This window comes from Nilaparvata lugens, chromosome 9, assembly GCF_014356525.2.
Source record: "Nilaparvata lugens isolate BPH chromosome 9, ASM1435652v1, whole genome shotgun sequence".
NCBI classification, from domain to species: Eukaryota; Metazoa; Arthropoda; class Insecta; order Hemiptera; family Delphacidae; genus Nilaparvata; species Nilaparvata lugens.
The window spans coordinates 22,737,180-22,764,864 of record NC_052512.1 but is presented as its reverse complement, the minus strand read 5'-3'; the positions used below and the strand labels follow the sequence as shown (position 1 = coordinate 22,764,864).

General features: G+C 33.7%; 1 protein-coding gene across 1 annotated transcript in view; it reads left to right on the top strand.

The window, feature by feature from the left end:
* Window positions 1-640: 640 nt before the first annotated feature.
* The window catches only part of LOC111060753 (RNA-binding protein MEX3B-like), a 64,897-nt gene continuing 37,852 nt past the window's right edge, over window positions 641-27,685 (top strand). Inside the window, exon 1 of the mRNA XM_039435639.1 lies at window positions 641-1,788. Coding sequence (XP_039291573.1) covers window positions 1,389-1,788 — 400 coding nt within the window. The 5' untranslated portion in view covers window positions 641-1,388. The remainder of the gene's footprint in view (window positions 1,789-27,685) is intronic.

Genomic DNA, 27,685 nt, shown 5'->3' with positions numbered 1-27,685 from the left:
CCAGGACAACATGATATTATTTCCAAGATAATATTATACAAAAGGATATTGCAATTATTAAACACTTGCTCAACGACTGTCAGGGTGATATTAGAGGCCTAATATCTTTTCCAAGTGAAAATAACGTTTCTTTATGTCATAAAAAATGAATAATGATAATTTTGAAGTATTGAATAAATCATTAATAATCATATTATTCTTTATTGGTGTATAAATATAAGCAAGGAAAAGACAATTTATTCATCTATTTTAAAATCTAATTTACGTTAAATTTAATTTAATATCAATAGAAATCTTGGAAATCAGTTTCTTTAGTTTTCTCATATGAATCCATGTATTAGGACAAAAAATAATTTAGTTTTCCAATCGCAGCCACACTGTCTTCCAGTCACGGTAACATTTACTGTTTATATCTATTTAGTCTACACAGCTGTAAGATTCACTCAAAACCATCAGCATTCCTCATTGATGATTTGAATGCTTCCCGCTCAAGCAATGCTGCCAATGTGACACTATCACTGTACCAGCGGACGATCGTTGCCGGCCGGCGAGTGGTGGGGGAAACTGCCAACCAATCACAGGCCGACCTTCAAAAGTGGCGCTAACCGCATGTTCTACAGCCCAGAAATAGATGTTGGTGTTCTGTTCAGTTGTTCTTTAGACACCGTGGAGTGAAGAACAAAAGCTTGGAAGAACCGAAAGTGTTACCATCTTTGAGTGAGTAGTGAATGTGTTTCATGGAGTGAAATATCTGATAGAAATTGTGATCCATACTACGAAACATCATAAAACACAGACACATAGTTAGAAAGGACTAGTTAGGTTCGTTTTTGTGACGCTTCTTCCCAACTAACCTTTACGACAAAACAATTTTTGCAAAAACAGCCATTTTTCTACCAACTCACCCCTAGTTGTGTGTTGTTCTGACACACAACACAATCCACAAGACACCCTTAGTAAAACTGTGACAAAATTTGACTCATTTTTCTACGATTTGTTAGTTCAAAAAACAACAATTTCGCCATAAAATTAGTGAATTACTGTACTTCGTTTTCTACTCAGCAAAAAGTTAGTGCCACTATTTTTGTACCAAAGTTGATACAGTTATAGTATCGTGATAGTATTCACCAAAACGTGTAACATTGAGTTTGATCAGACCAGGTTTGATCTTGTTGGTGGAGTGATTTGACTATCTACAATCAGTTGCGATTAGAGACTATCTTTAGTTGAAGCTTGGAGGTTTGTGAGTTGTAGGTAGGCAGCCTACTATTGTCAACAAAACGGCATAGGCTAGTGTTTGTACACCAGTTTTTGAAGTTTCGAACTTTTGTCAGTTTAGACGTTCTTGAATTCTAGAACAAATTAGAACCGATTTATTGTCTAATAATATGTTAGACACTATCCTAAGTTCCAACGATATTAAGATGCCAGGAAGTATTTTTTGCGATATGTCTGATACGGTTTCTAGCGGTTCTCTTTCCAGTCGCAACGTAGTTCAAAACGCGTTAAATTCAAACACTTTTGAAGAACAACGCGCCTTGCAACTCGCGTTTGAACTCTCTATGATCGGTTTGAACGATCCAGCTTCAAATTCTAACAATGTCGTTGATAACGACGTCTCGTCAACTATGATGTCGAACAATTTCGTGGAGAACGACGTGTCAGCTAGTATGATGCCGAGCAATTTCGTGGTGCCTGAAGAGTCCAGGAGCAAGAAGAGCCAGAATATGACGGAGTGCGTGCCTGTACCAAGCTCAGAACATGTGGCCGAAATTGTTGGCAGACAAGGTAAGATGCATTGTTTCTCATGGGGGTGTTCACACTGGGGCTAACTGTATTTGACAGAAAATAGCATTATGGGGCTATTCACACATTATTTGCTTTTTATGGAAGTGTTCACACTGTGTACATGTGTACAATGTATGTACAACACATGGGTACATACATACACAATAAGAATGATTGATTACTTCCATCTCTCAAAAGAATCAAGGTAGTAGTATTTGTTAGCCCATCTTCTCCTCTTAGACATAAGATAGATATTCCCTTCAAGATCAAAAAAACGTTTGGCTTAAATTTCTGAATGTAAAAAAATTAAATCTACCTACATCTCAAGTGCTGCTTGAAAAATGTGTGTATACTCCTATCTCCTATTCATATTTCGCAATTATTTTAACTGTTTCATTTCTAAAAATCTATCAAATTTGAATAGCAAACTTGCCACATTAACTGAAATAATATTATAAAACTACGCAATATTTATAATTGATATATTACTATATCAATATTGAAAGTATAGGCTACAGAAGTTTGTCGAGCACACCTGAAAAAGCGTTCTATAATAATTGGATATTTTCCAGGCTGTTTCCAATTTGTTATCATTTCAAAATGAATCTATTATCTATAGTGCGATTCATTTTATATCGTCAGCATTCCTTATAAATATCACAGTTCAATAAAATCTGAAAGTTTGAATTTCACTATAGTGCTTTCTTATCTCTGATAATATTTATTGCTTGTAATCCGACTGATAATACCAGGCTATATTGCTGAAGGTTTAATAAAATATTAGATTATATTGGAAGGAAACTTTAGGAGAAGAAAGTGAAAGAGATGGAAAGGAAGAGAATAGAAAAGATGGTGGAGGGAAAATCCACATAAAACTATAAATCTGATAAAGTCCTGCTTCCCATTAAATTCTTGCTCTGATGGGCAGGAAAAGGTGAGGAAGAGAGGAGAAAGGAAATGAAAGAAATGGAGACGAATATGGAAAAGGAAGATAATAAAAAATATGGTGGAGGGAAAGGGGCAAAGTCCACATAAAACTAAAAATCTATGATTCTTGAAGTCCTGCTTCCTTATAGCATTACTCTTGCTCTGCTGGGCAGGGAAGAACACTATGTGGCTGTGGCTGTTTTGGGACATTGCAGTTTGCCAATGTGTTAAAACTCCTTCATGAACCAAAGTCGTTCTATTTCCACCCAGCATTCGACATATACATGGTAAAGCAGGGATCCAAAACTGAGATTGACTAAAATTCATCCAACTGGAGACTGGAAATGAAAACAGGGCGGAATTTTGGATTAAAAAAAAACAAGGATCATGACAAAAATTCTATAGAGTGAGTCTCACTTGAAACTGTCAGTATTCCTTATAGATAAAACAGACTCTTCTCATTTCACCAATGCTGACAGATGGTAGTGAATCTCATTTTAGATAATAAACATAGACGGCAGGCAGCTGTTGTAAGAAGCGCCAGGTGCTCCAAAATAAGAGAGCAAAAGGGAATGATAAGGAGAGAAAGACTGGGTATGAGAGAGGAAGGTGGAGTGAATAAGAAAGAGATAAATGATTGAGAGGGAGAACCGTATTTAGTGAGACCCAATTTCGGAAGTTGTTTCCAGTTTTGCTGAGGTTGATGTGAAGCTGATAACTGGCAGTTGGTGGAACTAGGTTCAAGCTGAGTCCACCCTTCAAAAGTGAGTACCGAGGGTACGTCAATTATCTATTGGATATCTCCTTTTCAAGGACAATTAAGTCTGCCGATTTATGTAGATGCCAACACAATATTTATTAGGTACAAATTACAATTGTGATTCAAATCAAATTTCATCCTCATATCGTTCAATAATATTATTTAGTTCATAGTTTGTATAATCATTAGTATATTAATTAATTTATCGTATAATATTCATAATTATTATGGTTGAGTAGTTTATAAGCCAGTATAAATGAATAATTATTCGAATATTATATATTTCGAAATCTCATTTCGAAAAGATTACTTTACAGATACTGAAAGAGAATATTGCACACAGTTTATTGATGTGAAGATATATGCTTAATAGCTACCAATGTTGTTACCAATATGAATTTGAGGAAATATTTTCTTTTTTTCTAAGAGAGATGTTCACATAATGTCGAAATTTGTGCATAAGTAGGAGGATAATAATGTGAGTTGAATCATTTTGATTTGCAGGTTTAGATAAATATTTTGATTTCTAAAGAATAGTCAGAATATGAATACAACTCATATAGCTTGGAAAATTCACTACATTTTACACATGTTGCTTTCCACTGTAAAAAATGGATTTATATCAGGATTAAAAGCTATTGACAGTAATTGCTAGTGGCTTGAATCTCTTTCTACTTGTCGAAAAATGTTATCAGTTTCATTGTTTGATTTGTTTTTCGCTCTTTACACACATTGGATTAGATTTATTTAATTATTCATGGAGATCACAATGTATACTGGCAATGTATACTCACACTGTTAATAACTGACAATATAACTAACATCTTAGGGGGTTCTACAAGGTATGAACTGAAGCATGTAAAAGAACCTTATCTTATCTTGTGTAAAGTTTGAAGGCTTTTTAACTTGTTAACCTGGGTTACAAAAAATAACAAAGAATTTTCTGAAAAAATACCGAATCGCTTGATAAAGTGGTTGGTCTAGGACAGAGTTCTAAGGTATTTATCACGCTGTGTTTACAGGTTTCGGAGAACCTCAAAGTAAAATACGGTGCTTAATATTATTTACTAATCGACAAACCCTCGTATTTTTGTATAATCTAGAATATTAGTATGTTGTCACATTACAATATTTATTCACATTGTAGACGAATACCGATAGATAAATGATTGACGAATTTGTTTGAATTATTAAGTTTTCTGGGAAAAAAGAAAATCTTTGAAGAAGTGAACTGTCCGGGAAAATCGTGACTAGAGGTGCTTTCATTTTTTATACCTTCTCATTCTTCTTCTTGCCCTCCTCTTCTTCTCCTTTTCCATCCTCTTTCTTGTCCTCCTCTTCTTCTCCTTTTCCATCCTCCTACTTCTTGTCCTTCTCTTCTTCTCCTTTTCCATCCTCCTTCTTGTCCTCCTCTTCTTCTCCTTTTCCATCCTCCTACTTCTTGTCCTTCTCTTCTTCTCCTTTTCCATCCTCCTTCTTGTCCTCTTCTTCTTCTCCTTTTCCATCCTCCTACTTCTTGTCCTTCTCTTCTTCTCCTTTTCCATCCTCCTTCTTGTCCTCCTCTTCTTCTCCTTTTCCATCCTCCTTCTTGTCCTCCTCTTCTTCTCCTTTTCCATCCTCCTACTTCTTGTCCTTCTCTTCTTCTCCTTTTCCATCCTCCTTCTTGTCCTCCTCTTCTTCTCCTTTTCCATCCTCCTACTTCTTGTCCTTCTCTTCTTCTCCTTTTCCATCCTCCTTCTTGTCCTCTTCTTCTTCTCCTTTTCCATCCTCCTACTTCTTGTCCTTCTCTTCTTCTCCTTTTCCATCCTCCTTCTTGTCCTCCTCTTCTCTCCTTTTCCATCCTCCTTCTTGTCCTCCTCTTCTTCTCCTTTTCCATCCTCCTACTTCTTGTCCTTCTCTTCTTCTCCTTTTCCATCCTCCTTCTTGTCCTCCTCTTCTTCTCCTTTTCCATCCTCCTACTTCTTGTCCTTCTCTTCTTCTCCTTTTCCATCCTCCTTCTTGTCCTTCTCTTCTTCTCCTTTTCCATCCTACTCCTACTTCTTGTCCTTCTCTTCTTCTCCTTCTCCATCCTCCTTCTCCTCCCTCTTCTTCGTATTCTCACTCTCTATATTGAAGTAACAATCTCACAGTGAAAGTAAACAGTAGTTAGTTACAAGTATTATGCAATCATTGGCTGCGGATCTCTTGGCGAGTAAAGACTGGTTCAATGTCAATGTCTTCCACAATGAGATCCACTTCAGAACTGTCAGTAGTCCTCATAGAATAACATCCATGCTTCCCATTAAAGCAATACTGACCAATCTCTCGATTTTATTCCAGTTCAATGCCAAGGTGCGATTCGCCATATAATCTGTCAGCATTAGTTCAATAGGCAGCGTTGATTTTATTTCATGAGGATTACTGACTGTTTGAATTGGATCTTATTGTAGATTTCATTGTTCTTCGTGTACAGACACGGTCAAATCCATGAGAGTCAAGGTCGTACTTTCTCTATCATCTTTATCATTCTCATTATCCATCTTTCTTTTATTCATTCCTTATCTACGTACAAGTGAGGTTTAAGTTATATTGTCTCTTTTAGGGCTACTTGTAATATAAATAGAAATAAAAATAAAAATCTCAGAACCCTTTTTTGAATTAATTTATCACAAAATGTTTCAACATAAAACTTGATGTTAAAGAAGAATTTCATATTTATGAGGCGGCAAAATTAAACAGAGATAAAATAATAAACTTAATTCAATTAGACACCAATAACTCATTTTTTGATAGAATGATGCAAATTTAAATTCAAAATTTACAGTCCTAGTTCATAAAATCATATGAATACACTTAAGCCGCGTTTACACCAAAGTTATTAACAAAATGTTAATAACTTAATCCATATAGATTCTTTTAGATTGAACGAAACTTGACAAACACATATGATCATCATGTGTATGATAAGTTATGTTCAATCCAATAGAATCTATAGGGATTAAGTTATTAACATTTTGTTAATAGCTTTGGTGTAAACGCGGCTTAAGTGTATTCATATGATTTTATGAACTAGGACTGTAAATTTTGAATTTAAATTTGAATACACTTAAGCCGCGTTTACACCAAAGTTATTAACAAAATGTTAATAACTTAATCCATAATTATAGATTCTTTTAGATTGAACGAAACTTGACAAACACATATGATCATCATGTGTATGATAAGTTATGTTCAATCCAATAGAATCTATAGGGATTAAGTTATTAACATTTTGTTAATAGCTTTGGTGTAAACGCAGCTTAACATGATCAAAAATAAGAATCTTCCAGCAGTATTAATAATTGATTTACTTCATATCATTTGACAATGGCATCAATGTTGAAACAAGTTGTGATAAATTAATTAAAAAAGGGTACTGAGATTTTTATTTCTATTCAAGTTTTATGCTTGGTTTTAAAGCACCTAAATCTAAAAATCTAATTCGTGAAAATAATTTAGGACTGAAAATGTTGTGAAGTGAAGAACTACAAGACTTGACCAATTTCAGACTTTGTTTTCAACCTTATCTAAATTTGGGAGATGAATATCACAAGGTTACCTTATTTTTCTCTACCTATCATTTTGATGATATAATTATTGTATGAGTGAAGAGTAAAGTGATGGTTGATCGAATATTTCCTATACAGTAGAATCTCGATAATCCTTTCCTCGGTGGCGTAGCTGGAACACCAGGAAGGACAGATTATCGGATGAACTATAGTTTTATTGATTTAACTTCAGAATTGGAATACATTGTAATTTATTTATTTATACATTGATGGATACTATGTCATCCTCAACTAAGAATGATTGAGAAAGAAACAGAAATACAATAGAAAAGAAAAGTTTATACAATACATACATGTAATATATTATAATCTACTTGAATCATGAATTCTTATCTAATGAATAAGAACATGCCATATCATTAATTATTATAGAAAATAGAATAGAATAATTTGTGGATGGAATCATGGAGGAATTCAGATTAAAACAAAGATATTTCATGTCTGTTTGATTTAGTATTAGACTATACGGTACCGAGAGAAACGGAGGCCATTCTTCTCAGGGAAAATATAAATAGATAGAATGATAAAATACAAGGTGATTGAACAGCCTACTCTTGTTTTAACATTTTCCACATAGATCGCAACGTTTTACTGTTCATAATCATAATTTTCTTGTACTTCTTCTACTTCTACGTCTTCTTCTTCTTCACCTTGCTTCTCTTCTTCCTTCTCCTTCATCCAGTCCCCCTCCTCTTCTTTTCTCTTCTTCTCACTCACCATTCCTTTTGTCCACCACATCCTCCTCCATTTCCTCCTCCTCCTTTTCCTCTTTCTACAATCCTTCTCCTTCTAACAGTATCAACTACAAGTAATAATTCAGATTCCTTTGAAGTTTATTCCAGTTGAGCAAAATATCATAATATAATGATATGAAGCAGTAAGCCCAGAGTTTCCTGTTAGTGATAAGATATACAAGCACCAATCTAATGAGATTTCCTTAGAACTGTCAGCGTTATTTGAGTAGGAAGCATTGATGTAATGTATTGAGAATGCTGACTGCTGAAAGTGAATGTCAGTATATAAGTTGTGGTTTTAGCATCAATAATAATTATTTTTTCATCTTGTTGAAGCTTGAATTAGAACGGAATGACTTTGCAAAATTATGTTGATAACATCATTAAAACGTTTTTCCCTTCCAATATTTCATTAGCAGTATCTGTTTCTCCTGAAGAGAAAATCATACTATTGGTTTTTACTGGAGTGTTGGCAGATGAGCAGTCTCTCCATGTGTGAATACTCACATAAGAAACAATGGTATTCTATTTCTGCCAGTTGAGATTTTTTCTTCTTATTTAAGCCGTGGTGTTTTTGGTACAAGTTAGATTAGATTCTTATATATATAAGTTGATTTCAATGTACTATGCAGGCTCATATTTGTGCCAATACGTAGATAATTTCGAATCTAAATTAACCACTATATAACTGTAATTTTGGAATCCTTATTTATTAGTATACTTTATCAGACACTCAGACTAAACACAATCACAAAAATAATATGAAATAGATGTTTATTATTCTTCATTAGAGCACTTTACTGAAAGAACATGACAATTTCTCTCGAAATTAATAACGAAAATTACATCTACCACCCAACTTGGACTATTATAATAATACTATAAACCATTATAGATCGAAAATATACGATTGTATAGCTGGCATCCTATCCCAATGTGCTGTTCTTTGTGTAATCGGTCTCCATACACTGGAAATGTGGAGTATAAAAACTTTTTTCTTTTAAATTGTATCTTGTAGCATTGGAGCGCTTTGGTGTTTTTGTTGTCTGCTGCAGTGTTCAAAACATACGCTACCCATATGGCCGGAAGGCTCCTCCGTTTTTTGCTTTCAAGGTTTTTCTTTCTTCCCTTTTCGTTCCTAAATTCTCTTTCTCACTCTATACGTATCTCCTTCTATCAATTCGTCATTAGCAGCCCTATAACGGAATCTGGTCGGGGAAAAATCATCATTGGATTGACTAAAATCATCCATCGTCTCTCGATAGATTTTCTGTTTTTAAGTACTCTTCTGTCCCCTCTAATATCCGCACTCCTCTTCTTCTCTTACTCCATCTTCTTCTTCTCATTGATCAATATTGGTAAGCAAATTAAATATTATAATTACTATTAAACGAAAATCCCAATTAAATGCTGTGAAACACCCCGAAGACTTCTGCTACTGCAAATATTGACCACAGGGTAAACAGCTATATGGAAATTCGATGAGCGGTTTCTATACAAAAATAATCGAAATTTTATGTATTAAACAAGACTTAATCTGACACTTAGAAGAAGTAAGTTATAAAATAAGAAAAGAAAGGTTTAAATGAATTACCATTCCAATTAACAAATGATCAAATTCGAGCAATAGATGAATTTCTTTATAGCTGTTTACCCTGTTGTCAATTTTTGCAGTAGCAGAAGTCTTCGGGCTGATTTACAGCATTTAATTGGGATTTTCGTTTAATAATAATTATTCATTGATTAGCGTTTGAACAAATGCAACTTCCATTATATTTCCATCTGTAGATAAAAAAAATATTATTAAAACAAAACCAGGCTACATTAGTGCCAAGTTTTATTGGAGTTATTCTCAACTTTATTGCTCTTCTATTCCAATTTTTACTACTAATATATTATTTATAATGATTTGATTGTATGGTATGAGATGTTGTGATATTTTTCCATAATTGAAAGAATAAGACTTTGATATTGTCAATATCACTTTTATTTATTCGAAAATTAATTTATAATTCAGAACCAGGTTTCATGGTAAAACCTACCACATCTTCAGCTGAAGATGTGGTAGGTTTTACCATGAAACCTGGTTCTGAATTATAAATTAATTTTCGAATAAATAAAAGTGATATTGACAATATCAAAGTCTTATTCTTTCAATTATATTATTTATAATTAAATTTATATATTTAAATTTATTTATTACTACTTTTTTACTCCTTTTATTCTACTTTTTAATCCTCTTCATCATTTTATTCTTCTAATCCTTCTCCAACAACACCTCCTTTATGTTCTTTTCATTCATCAGTCAGTTAGCGAAAACTAGTTGTTATGAGTACTGTATAAATTCAGGCTTAATTAAACTCTTTCTTCTTCTTCTCATGTGAATCCAAAAATGGAGTCTTCCTGAACCATTACGCAATAATAGCTCACTCTCTCTTTCTCATTACTCACACATAACAACCTTATTCATAACATGATTAAATGGCAAGTTCATTCCTATGGACTCTTTGTGATTAAACACAAAGTAGAAGGAATTTCTTCTCTGTGGATTAAATTATTTTGGAAGTTCTCAGTAATTCTGGTAACAATTCACTTAATTATTTCAGAAATATTATTGGTAGTCTTTAGGTGTTAACTGACTGTGTCATAATGTGACAACTTGTATATCTGAAAATAGTACACTTTTTGTTAAAAGCAGTAGTATTGTATTATAGCCAGAGAGTATAGAATGAATTATATTCTATCCTCACTGATTATTGGAACTAAACAATGGCAGGACACATTTGGATTTCGAGTCTCCACTATTGTTCTTTCTTCTTTGTATTCCTACCCCTTATTGTTCTTTTTATTTCTTATTTTTCTCCTAATCCACCTCCTATGGTCTTCTTTTACTTCTCATCCTTTTTCCCTCTTCACCTCTAGTTTCAACATTTTTCTCTCCACTCAAATTTCAATCCTAGAATTATTATCTCCTCCACTCTGGTATCTTCTCCTTCCCCTCTCACCACATGGTCATGTGTTAACCCTTGGGAAGAATATTATGTTATATTATTCCCTTTATCAATATATTTGTTGATAAATTCAAATAAACACTGCTAATTCATGTAGTTACATTATACATAATAGTATCATAACATAACATTCCATCTTCTAATCAAAAATAATTCTTCAATTAAGTTTGTAGAGTGAATTGATGGACCTTTCCATAGTTTATTGAAGAGACTTGAGATGTTGTCAAAAAACCACTTTAGTTAATCACATAAAAAAGATTGAAATGTTTAGTTGATAAAATGTTGCTTATTTCTTGATTCCAATTTTGTTGATGTGATCACTTCATATTGTGGAAAATACTCTCCGAATAACTAGCTAGATTATTGTCATCTAGCATGGCAAATATTGTAACTTATATAAAACATGAATAATCTAATATTTTTCTTTAGCCTACCTCCTTCAATTCCTGATTTTCCGTCCTTATCTTCATCTCTTCTCTTCTTCACTTTCTTTCTGCGCTTTTTCCTCCCTTTCATCCTCCAAATCATCACTGTTCCCTTTTCGTTCCCAATTCGCCTCCGTTTCAACGTTTTCTCCAACAAAGGCCTGCGAAATCTCCAGTCCGTATTTTTCCAAGAAACCGACAGAACTTTCAGTCACCCTTGCTGCTCAATAATAGAAAGCAAGACATAGAAAGAGAAGAAGAAGGAGAACAATGAGAGAGAAGGAAGAAGAAGAAGATTGTAGAGAAGAAAGCCCTTCATTCTGGTTCTGACCTGCCTGTTATTGAAGGTTTTTCTACCTGAAAAAGGTCCTTTTTCTGGAAATCCATACAAACGGAGCCTTTCAATAGCAGTTTCGACTAAATTTTAATGGAACCGACCATGAATAGAATTTCAGAATAGAATACAGCACTTTTGTACAGAAATCTATGAATGGAATTTCAATAATAGAGGATAGCTTTTCTCCAGGTTCAAGTTCAGTGGAGTGTTTACAATTTAATAGGGACATGGTCCAGTCGTAAACCTATAAATGAAATTTCTTCAAATAAAGGTTTTAGAATATGTAAGTTCATTGAACTATTAGAACAACTTTCAATGAAATTCTTAAAACCCTTGTACAGAAATAGATTAGATTTATTCATCTATGCATTTAATTAAATGCATGTATCATTAGAATATGAATCCTCTTTTATACACTGATTCATATAAACTAACAATTTGGTCGTGTGTAGATGGGAAGGATATTATCTTATATCCTTTTCAGAATTTTTTGTTGAAACACCACTGATCTATGTAGTTACATTACAATATTATATTATCGATATTCAATCCTCATTCTTATTAATAGTTTTCATACTTTGTAAACTTATTTCAATAATTAGCTTTACTGTCATTTATTGTGCACTAGCAGGTAACCCGTGCTCCACAAGGGTCTATTTTAAAACTTGACAAACTGAAAACTTGACTCAATAAAATCTTGAAAAATTTAAAATAAGCCAATAAGCATCCTCGGTTAATTGAGAATCTATAAATGCAGAATTTCAAGTTAATAAGCCCAGTAGTTCAGACGTGATGATGCGTTAAACATCATTTTCCTATTCTGTAGCTTTCCTTTATTATAGTATAGATTAGTGTACAAGCCAGAATATGTTGTAACTTGCATAGATAAAAAGCTTTAATCTAATCTACGTTTCAGCCAACTAATGAACAACGAACTTCACAAAGTATGAACTGAAAAATTATTGATGAATTTAATTAATAAATGTAATTCTAGACATGATAGTTGTGTTGTATCTACATTAATTGGCGGAGTTTGAACAGATAACAGTCATTTCATGGGAAAGGAGATTCAAGAACATCTAATCTAATCTTTACTACCCATGCATAAGCTTAGAGTTGATATCTCCAAGATAGAAATAGACTCGATAGAGTGGATTTTGTAATTGAAAAGTCACCAGTTAAATATGTAATATGTGATGTAATGTGACAATTTATTGAATAAAATGGAAATAATAAATTAGAATCAGCATATCCTCGGAAAAACGTAAAACATGATGTACAAAAATAACTATAGAACTGTTACTTTTCAAAATAGTACTGTATTTTCAATAAATAATATATAACTAGACGAATATGGCGAGCGAGGCGAGCCTGACGGCTAGAAATATATAATTATGTCTTTATGTGATAGCACGTGACTGATAATAATCGTTGAGCGGTCGACTGAATATCAAGGTGTATTTTCAAGTACACCTTGAGTTTATATTTACACCATATGGACCACTTCCTTTTCAAAATAATTGGAGGTCTGTTCCAAAATGCTACCAGCCCCGTTTCCCCCGACATATGTGCACTTTTTTACATGACCTGTATATTATATACATACATACCCTCTACAACGAATTTTGCTTCAAACTGTCAGCGTTGTTTAAATGGGAAGCATAGCTGTTATTTGCCAGGAATGCTGACAGCTTGAAATAAATCTTACTACATTCCCTTGAAATATATAGACATATATATACTTACCATGGATATCCATATACATAACCGGCGGTTCTGGACTTTAAAACGCAATATAATCAGAACACTATATCTATGTCGACTTCAGTTACTATATTCGTAGGACAGATGCACTTTACAGTGTTGGAACATCTGTTCTCTAAAACTTCCAACGACATAAGGTGATATTGGTGGAAAATCAACCAAAACTTCACTTCCAGTTAAAAAACGAACGGACTGTTTCTCAGGGCCTTATCAAAAAACACTATGTACTAACTAGTAGTTCTGTGAACAGTAGACCTCACGCAGTATTCTCATCCACAAGTACCTGATTGAAACTACAGATCTTATGGAAATACAGCAATAGACTGGCTTCTCCACACATCTGTGTAATCACTTGTTAGCTGATTTATGATGAATAATTCTATAGTCTGATTTTTACTCTAATATTGGCGTATGAAGGAGGCTCCTTTTTCCTTTTATATTATCCTTGAAATGCAGAATTTCCAAAAACCGTGTATATACGTCGACGCGCAATTAAAAAAGGAACATCTATTACCGCGTTTCGCCGTAAATGCGCAACATATAAAAATTTAAACATTCAAACATTTAAACATTAAGGCAAATTAATGCCAAACCGTCGACTTGAATCTTAGACCTCACTTCGCTCGGTCAACTATCTTGCTTCACTTGCATTATCAAAAATCAAAATATCTCATCCCCAAAATTCACGAGCTGACTTATAGCCAAACTGTAAAATATAAACACGACCTAAAAGATGAAGAAACCTTGAGGGTTTGAAAGGTAAAAGGGTAGATTAGGAGGTTGGGGTTTTTGCTTTTAAATGGCAAAATGATTGTATTGTTCAAATGTTTTGATAATTAAGAAGCAGAAAGCTTGCATCTCAAAGCACGTTTATGTTATATAGTTTGGCTATACGTCACCGTATGATTTTCGGAGATGTGATATTATACCTGCCTGCATTATCGGTCTATATTGGACTCCCGATGGAACAGATAGATATGGTAAGATATAGATATAGATGTAGCAGGATATGGGACAGCATTTAAAATTTCTCTTCACCTTAGTTGAACCTGTGTTCCAAATTTCCACATTTACTGTGAATAAATTCTTGAAAAAGCTGTAAAAACGGGCTTACTTTTAGGGCATTTTTTCAAATTTGTTCTTGATGCACATCTAGACGGCCACTGAGAATGCTTGGCAGTTCTGGCTCAGTTAATTTTTAGTCCTGTTTTCGAGAGAGTGAGTGAGTGTCATTTTAATGTGTTTGTAGATTATTTCCAAAAAATGTTTTAACCAAACTTGCTTTTAATCGGTGACACAGGTTAATAGTGATTTGTAATTTCGATTTAGAATTTTTTGTCACCATCGATTCACTGTTGTTTATTTTTCAAGTACAGTAATCATTTTAACTAAAATTTTTCTTTTTTCTGCTTGCAGGTTAGTCTCCTTTTTGAATGCAGTCATTTATATGATAAAGGGTTATCTGGTGAGTGTTATAATACATTCTAAATAATTATCATAATTTGAGTTTATTAATCAAATATTTGTTTAGTTATTATTTCAGCTATTCATTATAGTTTGATGAAGAGATGACATTTGCATGATAGAAGCCATCTATTTATCCAAATACTATAGTAATAGTAACACATATAAATCATATAACACACTTAAAATCTTGAGATTAAAATTCATTTATTCATTATACATGTAGGTTACAATAAATTACAATATAATATACTGTCTCATACACTAATCCATAATATCTAACAATAGGCCTCTAACTATTAAATGAATCACATCTAGTATTAAAGTGAAGAATTATTGAACGATAGGAAATTGTATTTTACTTTCAATTTGGGGGACAGTCAAGTGGAAGATTCTAATAATATTGTTCAATCATTTTTGTTTTGCAAAGAAAAAAGTTGGAAGGATTGAAGAGTTGGTGACGATGATGGGAAGGGAAAAAAGTAGTGGAAGAAGATGAAGATGAGGATGAAGAAGGAGAAGAAACAACTAAATCAAACCAAATATCCTTCCACTAGTTTCCCACAATATCCGTTCGATTTCCTCTGCTTGCCAACTTCTAGGAGATCACATCTTATCTACTTCCCTTCTTCTCCCCTCTTCTTCTTCATCCTCCTCCTCCATCTCTGCCTCCTCTTTCAGTCTCTTCCAGTTCCGTTCTTCTCTCCTTTTCTTCCGTTGACCTTGACATTGCTTTGTCTCGGTATTGTGACCTTCTTCCTCTTCTTCTTCTTCTTTTTCTTCTCCTCCTTCTTCCACTTTGTGAGTACAAGTTTACTGATCAATGTCCTTACTTATTAAATTCTTAGTTTTCTGGATTTTTCTCACTTTTCCATATTGGTGTCCACATAAATAAAGGGTTTCTGTTACTACAAGTTATGTGGTTGGTTTCAATTGTAGGAGGCCGGTCTTGTTTGCGTTTAGAAAACACTTTACATTGCATTTAGAAAATTCAATGGTAAATGTAAGAATTGCCTGACTGGCAATTAGGAGGTACCAAGTTCGATTCCCGGGCTTGCAAATAATTTTTGAATATTAGCACTCATCTAATTTTCACCTAGCTGTTTACCCTGTTGTCAATATTTGCAGTAGCAGAAGTCTTCGGGGTTGTTTACAGCATTTGATTTGGATTTTCGTTTAATAATAATTATCAATTCATTAGCATATTTGAATGAATACAATATCTCAGTAATTTTCATCTGTAGCATTTAGAAAATCTCTTATGCCGTTTAAGTGATTCTTATTCTTCTATTTCCTGGCGTTTTGCTGTTATTGTCACTCAGAAATTTACACTGTTACCACGATTTTAGTAATTCAATCTTCATTTATTGATTATTTTCTCTGCTTTTTCAGGTAACTTTAAAATAAAATGAAACAACTAAGAAATTGTCTTATGAGTAAGAATAAGAATAACGAATAATTACCGCAACATCAACTTCTCAAGTACACAAAAACCACTTTAAAATTATCTTAGCCCATTTTAGTTATCATTACCTTTTGTTTTTCTTTCTCTACTTTCTGCACTAATTTCAATTCAACTACCATTGTACTCATGAATTTTTAGCTTCAATGCTCTCCTATAACTTATCCTTAAATTCCTCAAAATTATATAGTCAGGAACACTTACCAATCAACCTTGGTCAGTAGTTATGAATATATTCTTGGGAAGTGTTGACTCAAGTCAAGCCTGAGAGAACCGTTCTAAAACTTGATGAAATCTTCTTAAATCTTATTCAAAGATATCATTGTTTAGTCAGAGATCGTCTCGCTATCAAGATAAATTATATGAAGACTCCCGGTCGTGTGTTGGTGGGAATGATATTATTTTATACCCTTTTCAGAGAATTGACAATTATTTGACCGCCGATTTATGAAGTTACATCACAATATTATATTATCGTTTTTCTTATTGCATTCAATCTTTATTCTCATTGATTAGTTTTTTATACTTTGTAAAATTCGTTGAATTATTAGCAATACCGTCATTCAATGTAAATTAGTGTATAAGCCAGTAAATTATTGTAACATACATAAATGAAGAACTCTTATCTAATCTAATGAACCGTATTGATTAGCTTTGGAAGTGTGTGACGGAGGAATGGCATAGAGCAGGTAATATCTACAGATAGTAGATAGTAGATATTAGATAGTAGATATTAGATACAGATATTAGATAGTAGACAGTAAACATCGATGTTTTTAAACATCGACGTGTTGCCGTACATTTTACGGAAGACTATTATATCCTTAGAGTAACTCAGATAGTGGAATCAATTTCCTTTTTTATGTACATGTAAAAGAAAGGGACAGAGCTTTTAAAAAGTAGTTAACAATAAAGGAATATTATTGATTGGCAGCAACGAAACTGTCAGTTAATAAATTGTTTGTAGTTGTAGGTAATCAGACTCTACGTTATCAACGGAGATTGATATTTAATCGAATATAAAAAAGAAAATCCAATAATAGTTGAGTCAGAAACCTCTCGGGATATCCTCGAAGATTCTGTCTTGGGATTTCATCCTAAGCTAATTTTAGCAATCATTGTTACTCATAATCGTATTCATTCAATACCTGATAGTTTTATTAAGGAAATGAGAATGAATAGAGGTGTTTTTTATGGCTATCTACACTTCATACAATACGAGGACCTCTATTCCAGAGCTAGATTAATAATTGGTATTAAACGTATGTTGAGGATAGCACTTGTAATAAGAAAAACTCTTTCTTCCTAAGAAATGAAAAATCCGACCTCTTATTCAATTATAAATAGGTATCTAACCTTGACAAGGGCCACAGTTATGTAAATCTTCAAGAGTATCCAACAGTCTCACATAAAAATACAGAGAGCCTGATTGAAAAATTCCTTTTTGTTGGGAAAAACATCGAATGACCGATGTCTAGGTAAAACCATCGATAAGTGAAAAACATCGAATAGTAAACATCGATGATTGATGTTGGAACATCGATGTTTCTAAACATCGATGTATCGATACCCATCCCTAACAGATAGACCTCTTCGTTTCAGAGAAGGTTCATATCTGCTTCCCATGCTCTGATGTTCTAGATGTCATGTATTCATCTCCCAAAATAGCTGCACTATGGAAACTCCTATTGTCATCCTCTCAATACTGTCTCATCAGCAGCATCCCTCATAACGATTGTCATTCAACCAATGTTCACTGTTGATGTGCATCTCACTTGGTCTGAACTCATGTATGGACTGGTCCAATGTTGAACTCTTCCTCTGAACCCTCTCTCCAAATGAAATCCACTTCTATATTCAACTGCCAGGCCAGTTTTGCAATCAATAGGTCACATTATGCATCCGTGTTGAATAAAGCCTGGCTTTTCAATGCATTTCTGCTTTGCTGGACAGAAATGAGCTACTGATTCTTGAAAATTGAAGCTATTCCACCACTGTAATCGGCTGTTATAACATTTATAAAATAAATTACTAAATTGGGAAATTGAAGAAGTACATTGTATTGTTTGTGCCAACCTAATAAATAATTGTGTCTCTCTTGGGGCTTCATCTATATGAATACATAAGAGTGTGTGTTTGAAGGTTTCATATGGATTCAAAAACTACTTGAATGATCGGGATGGAACTATTTATTTATTTACGATACAAATGTCACTGATGTAATAACATGGGTTGATAAAATAAATAATAAGGTAGTCCTTGAGCTATTTTCCTTCCAAATTTATAGGTGATGACACAGTCCAAGATGAGGTTAGAGTTTCATGTGTGCAATTTCTATAAGATTTTAGTCCAAAATAAACTATACATTTTGAATTAAGATGGCTTGAGCTAATAAATCAGAAATATTCAAAACTAGATAGAATTAATAATTATGATGTTGTGAAACATAACTGAATGTTGGAATTGATTTCAAGAGTCATGTTAATTCAAATAAAAATCGAAACAATTCGCTTCTTGTTTATATTTAACGCAGCATGAGAATTAACTCGATTTACCGGTATTTATAATACAATAAGTTTACTGAGAATGAAATTGTAATACTTGAAGTATATTGAGTATTCAATTGTTCAAGTACAGTGATCTCTAGCATGAGATCATCTTTGTTCTCAATATTCATTGGACAGATTGTTCTTCTGTGTTCTCCTATCCTCCTCCTCCTCCTCCTCTTCTTCTTTTTCTCCTTCCTACTCCTTTTATCATGTTTCTGCTTCGCTGCCTCCTCCTTCGCTGTTACACTCCTCCTCCTCTTCTTCTTCCTCATCCTTTTATTATGTTCCTTCTTCACTGTTACGCTGCCTCTTCCTTCGCTGTTACACTCCTCCTCCTCCTCTTCTTCTTCTTCTTTCTCCTTTTATTATGTTCCATCTTCTTCTTTTTCTTTTACTCTCTTGCTTCTTCTTCTTCTACTTCTTCTTCTGCTTTTCTTCTTATTCCTCCTCTTCTTCTTGTTCTGATTCTTCTTCTTCCTCTTGTTGTTGTACTTCTTCCTATTCTTCTTCTTGTTCTTCTTTCTCTCCTTCTCTTCTTGTTTTTCCTCCTCCTCCTCCTCTTCTTCTTCTTCTTCTTCTTCTTCCTCCTCCTTTTTTTATGTTTTTTCTTCACTGTTACGCTGTTATACTGGTATACTCGCAGAAAAGTGAAAGAATCGGAAAAGTGTTCGAAACTTCTGAACCTCCTATAAAAAATTCGATTGTAAGATTTAGACTTGACCTGCTCCAAGATCAAAATTTGACTGTTCTTTGTCTGAATTGCCAGTCAAACGTCCTTCACCGAGCGTAGTGAACTTGCATCTAGAACTTGATCATCGAAGGTCGTGAGAAGCGACTGTTCTTTGTTCTTCTTTCCTCCAGCAAGGTAAATAACCTGATACGGAGGTGTGCTGAATGATACCCAAGTGGCTGATAAATGATACAGCGTAGTGCTCGATGATACGGGATGGCAGGATGGCAGGTGTAGTTCAAGCAGGTGATAACACACCTGTCTTCTGAAGACATGGACCACGTGTTCGAAATGCGTTTATTGGAGGAGACTCTAGGGTCCCCGTGATCATGGTTCACCAAGGTGATTACGTTCAAATGTACAGCTGCTGATTCATATTGAAAATATAATTCTTCAATACCGTAAAAAAATCTTGTTCAAAATTATTCAAATACGAAAATCGCAGTATTCCCCAGCTGCTGTTTTGACAAAGTGATATTTTTCAAAGTTTTTCGATTTGATACTATCAAATCAATTTTTCAAAATAAAAAAGTTTTCTCAGGGTATTTTTTTCCGATCATTACTTATTGAGATATAAACCCCTAAAGTTTAAATTTTCGGGGCATATCAGTTTCAACTCTATAAGAAATAAATTCATGAAATTTGTAGGATAAATTCTTCATTGCATTGTTGATTGAATACATAAACAAAATATCAATTTTTAAATTATCCCATTTTCAAAAAATGACAAAAAACTCAAAGTTAATCTGTTCTAAAAATATGAACACCTTAAATCCCAAAAAGTGATGATCGGGAAAAAATCATGAGAAAACCTTTTCACTTGATAGTATACAAATCAAAAAACTTGTATACAACAAAATGAAAAAATATCACCAGTAAAGCTGCGTTTACACCAAAGTTAATAACAAAATGTTAATAATTGATCCTTATAGATTCTATTGATTGAACATATCTTATCATACACGTGATGAACATATGTGTTTGTAAAGTTCCGTTCAATCCAATAGAATCTATAAGGATTAAGTTATTAACATTTTGTTAATAACTTTGGTGTAAGCCCTGCAAAAAAACCTCAAGTAGCATAACATGTTGAATATGAAATTCCTCACTTGCAGTCAAAAAATACCAACATATTATATAAAAATCACATAGAATCACGTAACTTGTATGGGCTACTTTATTAAAAATTATTAAAAACAACATAAAAACATGAAGTAAATCTTTTATTCAAAACATTTCAAAGTTTGAAATGGTTTTATAAAAGGCTACTTTATGTTTTTAAAAATCACATGATATTATGATGTTTTACGCTGCTCTGTGTCAATCTAATAATAGTGTTATAAAGTTATATGTTCCATGAAGAGAATCAAACAGACATAGAATTTCGAGCGAAATTATTACTGTGGGAATGTAAATAAACCCAGGAATCCACGGCATTGCTTGAACTTATTAGCGAATTCCAGTCCTCCCTTCTGATTCAATATTGTTAAATTCAATACTGTTCAATTACTATGGTAGTCGAAAATATCGAAATAATAAAACATCAATGTTTGTTGCCAAACTAAAGTGAGATTCACTGTAAACTGTAAGGAAAGCATTGATGTTTTTAGGACTGTTAATAGTCGAGCACAAAACTTTTGTTTGTACAGTGAAATCTTTTCCCATGGATTTATTCTGGCTTATCAATTCATAAGGAGAGAAAAAGAATATCATAATGAACGATAATAGGGCAACGTATCATTAGACAGATATCTATGGATATTGTAATTGATTGGTTGGTTGATATGAAATGGATTATTGCAAAGACAGGCTTTGATGAAAAGCAAACAATATCGATGGCTTTCTGCTGTTTACTTTTCTCACACATTTCTCTCTTTATTTCTATCTCCTACTCATTCACTCTTTCTTTTCACCATACTTGGTAAAATTTGTAGAATAGTTTTAGCAATGTTACAGAATTAGCCAGCCATCATAAATGAGGAAATTAATTTATCTCAGCATATCTCTCTCTCTCTCTCAGACTTACATACTTCGTATCGTTCCTTAAATAGATAACTATTTTTTTATTGTTCTCATCAGGAACTGGCATAGGAATTAGAATTTGTTGTAATCTACATCACTTAAATTGATCTAATTTAATCTATATTTCTTTCTCTTCTTCATCAATTCCTTCTATAGTTGGAAAGATAATATTTGGGTATCCGTTCAAAATCAGACGATTTATTTAGAAGCAACACAAATTTCTATTGTATCATCTTAATTTCAAATTTTCATTCTCATTCCGATCAATAATCATCCAGTTTATACCTTGTGGAATTCATTGAATTGAATACAAATATTGTTAGTTATTATTGGTATGTAACCAACATAAGAAAATAAATTAAATTCAACTTTACTAGCATAAATTGTGAAGTAAAATCTACGTGAATAAATAAATCTAATCTGAATGAAATCTACGAACTCACAGCTAGCGCGCAAATCTAACTTTGCTGGCTGCGCCAAAACATTAGGATTTATTATAATTTACATTTTGTCTCATGTATTGTAAATTTAGGCGAAATAAATATTCTATTCTAATCATTATTTAATCTTCTACATTCTGTCATATTCTAGTTTCAACCTGTCCTTGACCTGTTTAGCGATATTTTTTCATCTTTTCTTTCCTATTCCCACTTCTCATTTCCATCCTATTCCTTCTCTTCCTCATTCTTATCCTCTTCCTCCTCCTCCTCCTCCTCCTCCTTCTACTTATATTACTTGTCCTCCTCAACCTATTCATCCCCTGCTCCTCCTCATCCTCTTCTCTTGATTCTCTCTCTTTTCTGCTACATCAGCACTAACTGTTCTCATCTTCTTTCTTTCTCTCTTGCCAAAGTCACTCTCACTCTTCAGTGCTCTACTGCACTCTACTTCTTAGCACACTCACTTCACTATCACTCTCAGTCAATCTTCGCTCTTTCTCACTCACTCGCTCTCACACTCCATCACTCTTTCTCGCCGGTCGCCGACACACTAGGGCAAAACGTTGTCATAGGTCAGTCCCCGTGGTGGCAGACCACGAAACCTGTTTCTGTGAAGCACTTCCACTCACCTCTAGCCATGCGTCGGCCAACGCAAAGGAGGAGAAGAAGTTAGAAGAAGCAGTTCTATTTTTGTGGCCATGCGGCTTATAATGATGATGGTATGTCCGGTGTTTTACCTTTGTCCCCACCTGCTCCTTCTTCTCTACATAACTCCTTCTCCTCCTCATCCTTATCTTCTTCTTCTTCCCTTTTGGGCATGTCCGGTGATCTCGCTCAATTCTTTGTCTCTGCTATTCCACCCCACCTGCTCTTCAGCTTCTTCTTCTCCTTCTTCTCATTCGCCATCTTTTTCTCCTTCTTGGCAGTGTGCTAATCTGAAGGATAGGCCACTATGTTTTGATATTGTTTGATTATTTATTATATTATATTTGATTTTGATTCTTTTAAAATATTTTCCAAGAATGGACAGTTTTGTTGTCCGTTGAAGGTCCGCCGATTTATGTAGGTGGTATACATTCTTGAGCCAGTTACACACACATCGATTTTTGTTCATATGATATTTTGCCCTCCTTATGAATTTTATACACATCAATTTTTGTTCGTACGATATTTTGCCGTCCTTATGAATTAACTATTTTTACAGTATTATCTATGTAATATTTGGCACTGCCTTATGTTGGAAACCTTGTGTGTTGGCAGTGAGGTGCAGTTCACTTATTCTGTTTCAAGTACTCATACTATTCAAATTTGATGATGTTGAAGAAAGTATTACACTCATTTACAAAAATTGCAAGTCTTTGAAAAAAAAACAAAACTTAAGAATACTACATATTCAATTCTATCAGGGGCCCATTTCACAAAGGTACAAGTATTGTTACCAACCATGGTTACGAACAAGTACTTGTAGTTACAAGTTTACAAGTACTCACGTTTCACAAAAATTTATGATCTACAAGTTTACAATTTTACAAGTCTACAAGTACTTCAATAGTAAACAACCTATTTTCATGTTGATTTCCTTTTTTCATCCTTTATAAAGGTTACTTGTACTTTTCAATAATCACTTTGAAAATATTTGAAAGCAATATAATGTTTTTTATACAGTCTACTTCATTTATTGCTGAATTTGTAACCTACACAGTATATGTACTCTGTATATATATAGTAAATGTACTATATATAATGTATACTATATATACTGTGTATATATACTATAGTACACATAACCTATGAGGTAACACATCAATAACTATTTTGGAAATTTATTAAATTCAATTTCCTGATGCATATATTTCCAAAATAATGAATTTTAGAGGAATATAGGGTATTTTTGATTATTAGAAATATTTATTGAATATTTAAAATCATTTTAATGATCACTTGTAAATCCTTTACATAGCTTTCCACTTCGGTAGAAATTTCATAGTTACGAACAAGTAATTTCGACAAAAATTGTTGGCTACAATAAAAATCTTTGTGAAACACTTGTTCGTAACAAGCAAATCACTTGTAAACTTGTAGAAATTCATTGTAACTACAAGTTTACAATTCTGATTTTGTGAAATGCTAGTGATCAGCTGTTCTCCAAAACCATGGTTGGCAACAAGACTTGTAACCTACTTGTACCTTTGTGAAACGGGCCCCAGATTGAACGGAACTTTATAAACATCAATTGTTTTATCTTATAGAATGTATAAGGACGTTGAAAATTCGTACGAACAAAAATCGATGTGTGTGTAACTGGTTTTACAGTATAATATTATCGTAATTGAAATTTCATATAATCTTCATATTGTACAATAGTTCTCTTGTCATACTTGGAATTCATTGAAAGTTCATATATAATATATTGAATATTGTTATTTATTGTGAATTAGTGTAAAAGCTCGCATATTAACTTTCTTGTTCAGATATACTTCTTGTATTTCATGTAGATTAGAAATCAAAGTACCCTTTTCAGTTATATATATTTTTTCACAACACGTTAAGGCGTGTTGAAGCCATTTTCTAATAAAAAATACACTTTACTTCGGTTAATTCCGGGACATATTGTGAAAAAAATTTGAAACGATAAGTTTGTTTTCTGATTTTTATGTAATCCACCATTATACAGTGTGGCCCTTAAGTCAGTTCAGTTGACACACTGTTCTCTGTTGTTAACGTTATATTAATTGTTTATCGAATAACAGTGAATACACTATCAGGAACAACCAACAAACATAACTTCAAACTAAACTGTGGAAACAAACTTAAACAAATGTGGCTTGGTTTGTAACAACAGCTGACCTTAAAAATTGCTAGCGTCAACTGACTTATAGGCCACTCTGTATATTGCAATCTACATTATTATAAAGAAGTCTAACCTGGAAGTTTATCTGGACTTTCAAAATAGTAAAAGAACAATTAGATGGGTCACTGGTTAACAAGAGGTCACGAAGTAGGCCTATTAGTAATTTTTTCTACTCAACATATTAATAGTCACAACATGACCTGAAGGTTATCCATATTGAGGTCCCCTTAAAAATGTCAGCATAGGCTAAATGGGAAGCATCTATGTTACGTATAATAAATGCTGACTGTTCAAAGTCGATCGCATTATAGAATCAACCAATCAATTAGTTCAGTTATGTTTTTAGCTGTTGAAAAGTGGTCTCGTATTTCATTTTTATTGATAAGTTTGACAAGTGGAATTTGATTGATCGATTCTAATCGCTCCTTGTGAATCAATCAAGCGACGTTACATCAGTACTCCCGTTGGAAGGGTGACCACAGTTTGAGGCGCTTTACTCTGACCGTACGTCAGTCACTGACTGAATAACAGATTAATTAACGGGATTGGCAAATTGACAAAGTTACGAAACTGACGAGCTTCAAATTCACTTCCCGTTGATTCGGAGCCCACCTAAAACTAGGCTCATTTTTGTATCATCACTTCACCCATTATCATATTATGGTTAAGAGTTGAATGGAAAGGATATTATTATTTATAATCTATACTATAATAAAGAAAAGAACTGGCTTATACACGTACAGGATAGGAAAATATTATGTTTGACGCATCATCACGTCTGAACTACTGTACTGATTAACTTGAAATTTAGCATATAGATTCATAATTAACCGGGGATGATTATAGGCTGTGTTTTCAATTCTCCAAGATTCCATCACGTCAAGTTTTCAGTTTGTCAAGTTTTAAAATATACCCTTGCCGAGCATGGGTTACCTGCTAGTATATAATACTAGCCGTCAGGCTCCGCCCCCTGGACCCCCGACTGGATCGTCCAAGAATGAGATCAGCAGGCTCGCTTCGCTCGCCTGCATTTTTCATTTGGGCATTTTTATCATAATGTTAGGACAATCCAGTCGGGGGTCCAGACTAAACGGCTGGCCAAACGGATATGGCGAGCGAAGCGAGCCTCACTGCTAGTATTATAACATTCTCAGGATTGAAGTAGCAGTGCCCAATCAATTTTTCCGCGATAAATGCATTTAAATCTTCAACTTGGTGCCAACCTAACAAAGTCAACTCAACTTAATTCCAACCTGACAAAATTATTAATTTAGTTGCCAGTTAACAACTGTTTCGAAGAGGTACTCTATCTAGATTATAGTTCTATAGTAACATATGATATATGATATGGAAATTTCAATTATAATTAAGAGATTGGGAGAAGAAGAATATACATGCTAAAAGACGAATTTTAAACCCTTAAAAATAACCCTTAGAGTTGAAATATTGCCAAAAGATTTCTTAGTGCGCCTCTAAAGGGCCAACTTAACATACCTTCCAAATTTGAACGTTTTTGGTCCGGTAGATTTTTAGTTATGCGAGTGAGTGAGTGAGTGAGTCAGTCAGTCAGTCAGTCAGTCAGTCAGTGAGTGAGTGCCATTTCGCTTTTATATATAGATACTTTTCTAAGAATTGGATGTTATCTGTTCAAAGTACATGATTGGATTCAGTACCACAACACAATATTATTATACATGAGGTACACAGCTCAAAGAAAATAGGATTTAACTCTATTATATTTGGAACAATAAAATCTCCAATTCATAAAGAAACCATGCATGTGAACGTTTATTCTATAATTTAACGTAGCAGATATTATAAAGAGTTAAAACACCGATATTTATTTAAAAACATCCCAATATTATTCTAAATTGCACTTTATCTTCAAATTGTTCAGTAACTATTTATAATTAATTGATATTGTTATCTAGAGTGATTACTGTAGTATATATTATTTTAGGGTATTTTGATTCCTTTATTATTATTATTATTACATTCTTTCTAAGTTGATGAGTGTATTCTTTTGGTAATCTATACGAATAGATATATCCAATCTAATATCTCTCTGACTCTCTCTCTCTCTCTCTCTCTCTCTCTCTCTCTCTCTCTCTCTCCTCTCTCTCTCTCTCTCTCTCTCTCTCTCTCTCTCTCTCTCACTACCTTTTTACGATACACTGTATACTTTTATAGAGGGTTGTTAAGGCAGCAGACCCTAAAACAGAACACCTTTCCACGAAATTTCGGAAATATCCTCTTCTGATATGCATGCACTTACACAGTGAGGGTGTGGAAGTACCCCTCTCCCCACCTAATCCACTCCTGGTTCGAAGAACCCCTAACCTTGCAGCCCCTCTCATCACTACACAACTTTGCATGGGGGGTAACTAAACAGGGAAGGGAATTTTACCACCCCTTTCTGTCGTATACGCACTGCAGTAGTTCACCCACCCCTGTGGTTGCCATAGCAACCGAAACAACCCCTAGACGTCGGATTCATATACGGGGTGGAATACATAATATATATATACTTGGGAGTGCAACGTTACTACGCTCAACGTCAATGATCGTAAAACAATATGCAGGTTGTAACGTAATTTTCAACCTGTCATTTCCACAATTTCTCTATCTCTCTCTCCGACTGCTTCTGCATGCCTCAGTTTCGGATGGTTCAATTGTTTATCTTTTCATACTCTGTTGAATTCATTGAGTAGTTGGCTATATTGTTATTAGTGAATTCTGTGAATTAGTGTCTATCTCACACTCCCATTCTTATTACGACTTTGAATGAATATCCTCTTATTCTGTCGATATTCGTTCGCGATGAATGAATATTT